Source organism: Montipora foliosa, chromosome 11 (genome assembly GCF_036669935.1).
Source record: "Montipora foliosa isolate CH-2021 chromosome 11, ASM3666993v2, whole genome shotgun sequence".
Classification (NCBI taxonomy): domain Eukaryota; kingdom Metazoa; phylum Cnidaria; class Anthozoa; order Scleractinia; family Acroporidae; genus Montipora; species Montipora foliosa.
Window position 1 is genome coordinate 13,721,278 of NC_090879.1, and position 10,000 is coordinate 13,731,277.

The 10,000-nt window shown below is 41.0% G+C and overlaps 1 protein-coding gene across 4 annotated transcripts in view; it reads left to right on the forward strand.

Annotated features, from left to right (window-relative positions):
• LOC137974761 (fibroblast growth factor receptor 4-like) overlaps nucleotides 1-6,224 on the forward strand; it is a 21,314-nt gene extending 15,090 nt beyond the window's left edge. For all 4 annotated transcript variants that reach the window (XM_068821734.1, XM_068821736.1, XM_068821735.1 and 1 more), the window contains exons 3-6: nucleotides 1-78; nucleotides 637-672; nucleotides 914-1,213; nucleotides 5,187-6,224. The exon at nucleotides 1-78 is cut by the window's left edge and continues 213 nt beyond it. In XM_068821734.1, the coding sequence (XP_068677835.1) occupies nucleotides 1-78; nucleotides 637-672; nucleotides 914-1,213; nucleotides 5,187-5,581 (809 nt within the window). In that variant the 3' untranslated portion in view covers nucleotides 5,582-6,224. The remainder of the gene's footprint in view (nucleotides 79-636; nucleotides 673-913; nucleotides 1,214-5,186) is intronic.
• Nucleotides 6,225-10,000: the final 3,776 nt, after the last annotated feature.

Here is a 10,000-nt window from a genome sequence, read left to right on the forward strand (position 1 = left end):
ACACAGGCCTTTATACCTGTGTTGCAGAGAATACTTGTGGCGCAAGGAACACCCTTAATTTGAGGCTTTTTGTTGCAAGTAAGTCACAGTGCAAGTTCTGCAAACACAAAACTACACATTCTTGGGGTCACCCTTTCGGGATGTAATATTAAAAAATATCAAGTAAAGCTATAATCATCGCAGTTATGGACGCAATTTTAGCAATTGCGTAGAGAAGCCTGAAAAATTCATAACTGCGAGGATCACAGCTTTACTTTATTTCATATCCGCAGTTCAGTATATGATTCATTTCATATATCCATTCGTTCATTAATTCATTCCTCACGGGAAAATTAGAACCCACAAAAGACCAGCTCCCAACGTCAGTGGTTTGATAGCTCAGTTGGTTAGAGCGTCGCACCGGTATCGCAAGGTCACGGGTTCAAACCCCGTTGACGTCCTGAATTTTTCAGGCTTCTCCCATAACTGCGAGGATCATAGCTTTACTTAATTTCATACCTGCAGTTCAGTATATGATTCATTTCATATAACATGTCGTTCATTAGTAGGGAATATGTGTGAATTTTAGTTTTTCGTGTGCCGCTTTGTTGTCATTCAGATTTCAATAGAATTAGCTTTTGTGCTTTTTGTTTTAAGGTCCTACCCTGGATCCCAAAAGGACCTCAATGTTAGGTAAGGTTTCACTTGTCTCAAATAATTTTCCACGACCGCAACTATTATGTTACTTCATGCAGACATTCCTTACGAAAGAGTCTCTCAATGTTTGCCCTTTAGATTACCTCGATGATTTTCTAGTTTAATTCCTATACGCATTTAGACAATAGATAGATAGAGAAAACACATACTATGATAATCCATTGAAGAAAATGACACGTTTGCCCTAGTCTGTTGAATGCTTTTTGGTTTTTGTTAGAGGCCGCACCGGTATTCACGGTAACAGAAGAAAAGAGAAGACGAAATCTCCTCGCTGTACCTGAGGGTAACTCTGTTAAGATGGATTGTTCAGCAATTGGTTTTCCCAGACCCACAGTCAAATGGTATAAGGACGGAGTCATATTTCAGGAAAGAAAGGGTGGTTCCAGGCTCTACATAAGCAAGTTTACAACCGTGGTGACCATTAGAGATATTGTACCCTCTGACAGCGGGTTGTATACATGTAATGTTAGTAACGCTTACGGCTGGATCAACCATTCCTATAGAGTTGACGTACACGGTAAGAGAATTGAATGATATGACATGATTAAAATACTTTCTTCATTAAAGTCGCAAACACTACTTTAGATCTAGTGGCTAGTCTAGCCACGAACATTTCACTAGTATTTGACAATAGTTTTTGCTTTTGAATAAATTTCTAACTTCTATTTCATGTATTCCTATTCCGGAATAGATTGTACTTTCTAAATTTCCTGGTGACATTAGCAGTCTTTCCCATCTGATAAAGTGTTCGCACGTTCCAACACCCAAGTCTCAGGGTAGCTTTGGGTGTCAGGAGGGAAGCCCCAGGCGACTTAATCAGGTTGCGGGGATCCTTTCGGCTTTGCCCCACATCTGTCATACGCGTGATACCAGAATTCCAGCTTAGAAAGCTATCCTCGGGCACCTCACACGTCGCCCGACGACACCCCCGGATGAGCTCGTCAATCATCTTTTTTTGGTTTCCGTAATCGGATAAGATCAATGTGTACCAGAGGACTGGAAGAAGTCACTCATAGTGAAAGTGCCGAAGAAAGGAGACCTCACTGAGTGTGATAACTATCGCGGTATATCCCTGCTCTCCGTACCAAGCAAAACCTTATGCATGGTGCTCATTGACAGAGTGAAGAGCGGTGTGGACGAGATGATAAGGCAGGAGCAGGCAGGGTTTCGATCTGGAAGGGGAGCTTCTTAGCAAATCTTTGCTCTACGGAGCATCCTGGAGCAGTGCCAGGAATGGCAAGCACCAGTGTACATTAACTTCGTTGACTTCTCAAAGGAATTTGACTGCATCATCAGAGAGCGACTTTGGGACATTATGGGGCAGTATGGCATCCCTGAAATCTTTGTCAGGACTTTCAAGGCACTATACCATCAGAGCTCAAGCTGTGTTACAGAAGGCGGAAGGTATTCTAGCTGGTTTGAAGTGAAGAGCGGTGTGCGGCAGGGGTGCGTGATGTCTGGCTTCATCTTTGTCTTGATCATGGACTGGGTCATGCGGCACACAAACAACAGGAAACGCGGCCTGAGATGGAAAAAGAAGCTTACTTCAGTTCTAGAAGACCTGGATTATGCTGATGATGTTGCTCTGATCTCAAGCAGATTTGCTGATCTTCAGGAGAAGACTGATAGACTAGTAACCACCGCCGGCGTTGTCGGGCTCAAGATCAACCCGCGCAAAACAAAGACGCTTAGGATGAACCACAGATGCACAGACTACATAAGGATAGAAGGAGAGGAGGTGGAAGATGTGGAATCCTTCGTGTACCTAGGTTCAGTACTTGACAAATTTGGTGGCACAGAAGCGGACATCAAGAGGCGACTAGCACTAGCTAGAATTGTCTTCACCAGACTTCAGAACATCTGGAGGTCAGGCAGATTCAGCCAGAAGACCAAGCTGCGCGTCCTGAACTCAAATGTGCTGTCCGTGCTACTGTATGGAGCCGAAATGTGGAGAGTGACAACAGCTGATCTCAACAAACTGGATGTGTTTCACCGCACATGCCCGAGGAGAGTGCTGAGGAGATTCTGGCCTAACCATCTTAGCAACGAAGAGCTTTATGAAGTAACTGGAAGTACGCCGGTATCAGCCCTTGTACGAGTGAGAAGATGGCGATGGATAGGACACATATTGAGGACTAGTCCTAGTAACATCTCGAGGACTGCACTAACGTGGGCACCTGAAGGTAAAAGGAGACGAGGCCGGCCGAGAGAAACGTGGAGAAGAACTGTGGAGAAAGAAAGAAACCAGCTGGGATGGCATTCGTGGGGGGCTGCGGTCGCATCGGCGGCAGACCGGGATGGATGGCGCAATCTTCTGGCTGGCCTTAAGAGTCCTCATGGGCCCGATGATAATAAGTATTCCGGAATACGGTCAATCGAACGCACCCTAACTTTACAACCTGGTTGTATCTGTAAGCAGTTGACAGCAACCATGTAGACCTTGAATACAACCAAAATTTCATCAACAGAAAACTGCTGTAGTCGCAGTTGGTCGACGCGAAAGAGAAGAAAAACGTGTAAAATTGCCCCCTGTTTAGGCGTCTTACCTTTCCTCGCCACTACTTTCTGTTTGGTCGTTTTTAACTGTCTTTTATTGCAAACAACTGCCTCTTGATCTTCGAATTGTTTGTTTTGAGCAAAGGTGGTTGATAGGTGCTAGGTTATGGGCGCAACACCACGACGTTTTTTGATGATTTTGCTAGTTTAACAAATTTTTTTAAATCGGCAACCGAGATGTTAACACATAGGAAAAAAACATTTAAAAGTCGATACTTTTCGTTTAACCATGTTAAAACTTTGATTGAAGAGGCCCAACTGAAACATAATGTACCGTTTAAAATTGAAAATTGTAATGCTGTGTCGGAGGGTGAGTAAAGCGCAAAGGTGGCTCAATTGGTTGAGCACCAGGCTACGCGGGAGGTCGTGAGTTCGACTCCGGCCGGACCAACATTCAGGGTGTTAAAATAACAGAGGAGAAAGTGCTGCCTTTGTAATTACATCCGCAAATGGTTAGACTTTCAATTCTTCTCGGATAAGGACTATGAATCGTAGGCCCCGTCTGACAAATATCTTCCATCTTCATAATTTCCTTGTGGGTCGTTAAAGAACCCACACACTAATCGAGAAGAGTAGGCTAGGGGATCAAGTTCCCGGTGTTGTGGCTGTCCTTTGTGAGTATATGGGTGGGTTGGTATAGCAGGTCCACATCAGCTGAATAGCTGCCAAAACGTCAACTTGCTCGAACAAATAAATAACAAACAAGCGCGAAACTTTGGTTGAATAAAATGAGGTCTGTGAAGTAAATATAGCACCGTTAGAAGATCGGAAGCTAACATTTTCGAGCGTAAGTCGTTCGTCGGAGTCAAGCAAAGGATTTCGGGTTGTGAACATTATTTTATAGCGTTCGTAGATTCCGTTGTTATAAGGGGTGATGCTTTGAAAGATTCTGACTAGATTCTTGCCACCCTCCCTGTTATGTTGCCTCGGCTGAGACCGCAGATAGTCATTTTATAACTCATCACAGATAATCTCTTGATTTTCTGTTACGTCTTCCTACATTTGTTGATATACTTTTGTGAACTCGAAACATTGAAGTAATGCTTGCACTTATCGGGACCAGACACCTGCAAAATTCAGGCGGCTTTAGCGGGATTCGAACCCAGGACCTCTTGATACCGGTGCAATGCTCTACCAACTGAGCTATGAAGCCACGCACCAGTTGGGAGCAGGTCAATCTGTTGGAGTCATCAGTTCTTGCGAAAAGCTTGTGAAAGGGCGCGTTTTTAAACATACAGGCAAATAAACATTTCTTTCCTTCATAATTCCTTTCACGGGAACACATGAACAAATTGTGGCTTCATAGCTCAGTTGGTTGAACATTGCATCGCCGACGTCATGGGTTCAAATCCCGTCGGAGTCACCTGAATTTTTCAGGTGTCTGTAAGAGACAATTGCTTAAATTGTCGAGATAAGTGCGAGGATCATTTCAGTCTTTCGTCTATAACCCGCACTTCAAATAAACTTTTCTTTCCTCTATGAATTCGTTTGATACAACCAAATAGAGCGGTTTTCAGTATTGAGTGTCGAAAGTAATTAGCGAATTGCTTTGGTTTGGCATTACTTCACTCAGTGATTGGTTCAAAGTTTTCGCGCCACTTTTTCAACGAATCAGAAGTGTAACTTTCTGAAACCAAAACCAATCGTGGCTCGCGCGTCGATTTTCCCGCGCTTTGTGTCGGCTACGTGCAATTACTTCGAGTTTTGATTGGTTTACTGGATTGATTGTCCCCGTCCTTTTTGATTGGCCAAAGTAATTACTTTGGTTTTGGTTTTACGACATTATTTGAAAACCGCTCCATACTAACTGTAGTGTAAGCGTAAAAGATATGTGGAAGGCTTTCTAAAGGAAGTGGTCAACAATATAAAATATGTAAAAGACCAGCCTAAAAAAGCAATTATCTGATTACACCCCTTTAATATTTTCATTTCAGAACGCGTACGCGCTAAACCAGTCATCTTACGGATGGGAAACGTCACGGTGATGGAAGGCGAAAATGTGACTTTATTGTGCAAAGCACTTAGTGATTCCATGCCCCATTTCCAGTGGCTACGATGGTTTGCATCCCCTGCCAACGCCTCAGGCAACAGTTCAGAGAACCCTATCTATAGCTACAAAGTTATAAAACAAAACGATCAACACGGGATCAATCATGAAAAAACCAGCAAGTTAGATTTCCATTCCGCTAAGTTAACCCTGGTAAATGTTACTAAAAATGACGAAGGAAAGTACACTTGCATTGTGGGAAATGCTATAGGTTATACTGTGGCACCAGCTTATATCATCATACGTGAATCCATTCCCGATTCAGCTCTAACGACCTCTTAGGTTACTGGCTTTTAGGACATAATAGTTTCATAAGAAGCCAACATAATTAATTCACAATAATAATTGTGGTAGGTGTGCGGAACTGAGTTGTTGATGACAGCTAGGTAATAGCATAAGTTAAGAGAACCGAATTTATCTGTAATGGCCTAGAGTACTTAGTCGCTGTGCCTTCTGCTCAGTTGCTTTGTGACATGGAGTCATGTCAGTGGCCCTTACAACATGGCTCTCTGTAGATGTTAGCTCAGTCATTTCTTGAAGCTTTTAGGTGCTAAGCTATTCTGAGTAGGAGGACGCAGTGTGCAGTTGCTGTTCTTACTTCAAAATTAATTTAATTGCACTTTAACATTTCTTTGTTTCTATTAGTGCATTATTCGAAATTACTTTAAGGTATATCAGTTTTCATCATTTTTTTCAACGCAAAAGCTTGATTTTACGACATATAAATCTTGGAGGGTTTAAATTTAGGTTTAGGATGCATAGTAAGGCCAAGAGTAGCTGGAATCACCTAGTTAGACCAATGAAGTGGTAACATACTATGTTATTTGCCATATGATGAATAATATTATCGTTAATGTGACTTGTGCACCAATAACTTGTTAGGGAAAGGCTTTATGAAGAAAATAAAGGATTCGTGGGTAAACTACTTGCGTTATTGACTTATTATGAATTATTTTGACATGTTGTATACCACTTTTTAGGGAAGGGCTTTAAGGACAAAATAAATAGTTCTATTGAGAAGATCTTCAAAGCCTTTTACACAGGTGAATCTTCTCATGTTGCCAGGATAAAAACCCCAAAATACTTAAATTCCAACAAGACGCCCATAAGGGCGTATCCGTGTGGTTCACAAACAGTTAACAAAAATTGTCCAGTTACAGTGAACTACAACTATGGGTAAACTTCTGAAAGTGGCGATAGATTACCAAAAAGATAAATCTGTAATTTAACTAAAAGTTGTTTGCTGTAGAAACAGAAATATAGGTTTTCTTTTATTATTGATGCTATTAATTAAATTTTCCAATGCAACAACGAAGCGCTGTGTTATTGCACTACCACACGTACGCAATGCATGCCTGTGTTTTCCATAACTGTCAACTGAGCTGTGTTTTGTTTTTCAGGAGATTCAAGGTGTTTTTGCGTAATATGTAGCATTAATAGTACACGAATTTTTTTGGTATCGTAAATCATTATAGTGCCATGGTAGATGCCTGAGAAGACATGTGGTTCAGTAAAATAGTAAACGCAGAAAGACTAAACAAAATAAAAGGAAATCGAGAAACATTGGCTTCGAGGCTGACATGAATTTCCCTTCAGCTTCTTTTTACAGCAAGTTTAGCGAGTACTCTGAGCGTCTGACAGCTTTCCACGACACGACGTTCGCGCCCATTGCTACTGCGCATCCTTACAGCGCACGCAAATTCACATGCCACATCATGCATCGAGCGCGCGCGTTAAGTACTAAAATGAACAATGATAGGGCAGATGGCCATTGCTATAGCTTTGCTTGGATTTAACGATCTTGGATGTTGGGTGACCCCTACTTTTCTTTTCAGAAACGGATTTTATTTACAGTTATCTCCACATTGTCCAAAAATGAAGAAAAAATCAATGTGGGAAGTTAAAAATAAATCAAGATTTCTGTCCTCAGGACATGGAATCCTGCCATCTTGCGGCTGCAAGGCGCATGAAACTATGGTCGCTAAATGCGAACTTGTTCTTTGAGGAACCTTAACAGTTAACTAAATTCACTTGATGGGTCCACTGAAACAAAGTTTGGAAGAGAACATTTCACTTCAAAGATGTAATTGCAATATTTTTGGGCTTACAGACACTGTGGCCTTATTCACTAAAGAAGCCGGTTTTTTTTTTCAGATTTAGGGTGCTCTTCTGGGCAAGTTCTCTCCAAAACGAAGTCAGTGACCCCCCATTTTTTTTTTACATTTCTGACATCATGGTAAAATTTGCAGAAAAAAATCAATGTTAGAAAATTTTCGCGCAAACGTCCTTAAAACCGTTTGTGTTGGCCTGTAGCTCCACTCGCGCATGCACTAGAATGAGTGGGTGACGCATGCATGTGTAAATGCTGATCTTGTAACCCCCTCATTTTTCCTGATTTTTATATCTCTGCTTCCGGAAGGTGAATATTTTTTTATTTTTTACATGTTATCTAAGATTAATTTAAAACGTTTGTCTTTCAAATTTAAAAAAATTATGTAGGTGAAAAAAAAAATTTAGAGACATTTCAAAGAAACTAATTTTTCTGAAAAACTGACCTACAGATTTTGTTGAATTTTAAATATTTTAGAGATTATTTCTAACATTATCTGGTAACGCTGAAAGGGAAGATTTTTGCTACGTTCGATTTTTCTATCGCACTTTTGGTGGTACAATCGAAAGAGAGATCGATTTTAGCGGCCGCGGGTGATCAAGTTACCTTGCATGTACTAACAACTCACGAAAAGAAGGATACCTTTTCAACAAAATGACGGCAAGACACCGGGTTTTTGTTAGTTTGCTTTTTTTTCTTTCAAGTGTTATAAAGTTCGAAACGATATGCGCGAATTCAACATAAAGATCACAATCGTGGATGCTGAAGTTAAGCCCCTTCGAATGCGATTAGCACTTGGACGGGGGGCCGCTGCGAAGTCCCCGTGACGACAAAAGCTAATTTTTTTTAAAACTTGATTTCATTTTTTATTTTGCTTGGCGGTTGAATTACCAATTTCAACAGTACCTTCTGTGGGTTTAGTCATTTCTTCATTGTTAGTGCTGCATTTAGGCGCCAACACCTCAGAAAGCTCAGCAGACTAAACTTCACTAATCTTTTCGTCCTTAAATAAAGCGTTTGACCGATGACCAGTCCGGTCCCTAATTAGCTTCTCTTCCACACCTGCATTAAATGAGCTGGATACACAAGTTACTTTAAGACAGTGGTTAGTCTTGCGCTTAAAGCCTTCTTCTTTGCACAGCGTAGCAAAGGGTAGTATGTTATTGAGCGTGTTAATTCCCACAGGTTGTTTGTCAAAAGCAAAACGCTTACAATTTGGCTTAAAGTAAAACGCTGTTACTTCATGAGAAGTAAGTGAAGTTTATTTCTACATTTACAGCTTACTTTAGCATTTATAAGCTCAAGGTTAATTTTCCCATACAAAGTCTATAAATGGGCTGCCTATGCCCCAACCTCGTTCCCAGGGTCTCTCTTCTCTCGGCCTCCTTCGTTGAGGAGAGAGACCCTGGCTCAGGCTGGTCACGTGGCACTCCTCGACAAACATTTTCCTACTAGGATAGGGTTTTTGTTATATTTTGATCACGCAACTGGGCGAAAGCGTATTCGTTTGACAAAGCATTTTTAAATAAATAATCTTTACTTTACAATGTCAGGAGCTCATCAAGAGGAGCCTCTATCTCCTCTAATTCCTTGAGTCAACCCTTTCCCGAGTAAATTTATTTTTAGGAACAGGTTTTTCCCGCGAAAAGTATCATAATTCCCTTGTCGCTGAGATAGCTCTGTTTTGATTGGCTTTTATAACAGTGGGCGAGCTGAATGTCCCAAGGGAGAGTGGCTTTTACAACAGTGAGCGTGCTGAATCTCCCAAGGGAGGTGTTCTATAAATAAATCTACTCGGGAAAGGGTTGACTCCGAGGCCAAGTATGGGAGATAGAGGCTCTTCTTAATGAGCTCCTGACAATGTAAGTCAAAAGAGCTGATGATTTCCACATGAGATGAATTCCCACAAAAGCGGTCAAGCTTTTGTGACCGATAAGACCACTTCGTCCACAAAAATAATGAAATTGATTTCGTTAGTAGCTAATGTTGCTTCTACAGAACATACACTATCATAAAACAATACACCAAACGCTACGTTTGCTTGATAAAATGTCTCTTTTATTTTACTGGGGCTAAAAATATACTTCACGATTTGTGTTAAATTAAATGTTAAACTATGTGAAATTGTAAAAAATATCCTAACGAAAGTTTGCACGAAGTTGTTGAAAAACTGTCTACTCGCTGAAGAAGCTTGCGACTTAGGACTCACTTTGTTTAGCGTTCGAAAGAAAAACGAAAATCAAAGGACAAGATATAATACCTGCACATTGTTCATACAGTTTGATTTGAGGTCGATACGTGACATATAAACCATGACACTGGCTGATCGATCGCTGAACATGTTTGTTTAGATTTTTCGCTTGTTTCCTCGCACAGCAAAACCTTCTTTTCTTTAAAAGTGTCTCAAACTATTAGAATTCTTCATTATTACTCAATTCGACTGCTCACTTAAGCTTCAATCCGGACCTTCACACGGTCGACACAGGTGAAAATTCCACTTGAACGATGCGAGTGTATTTTTCTGTAGTGTCCGATCGATTTGACAACAACCTTTTGCCTTTTCACGTCGAATTCTATGTGTAGTACATAAA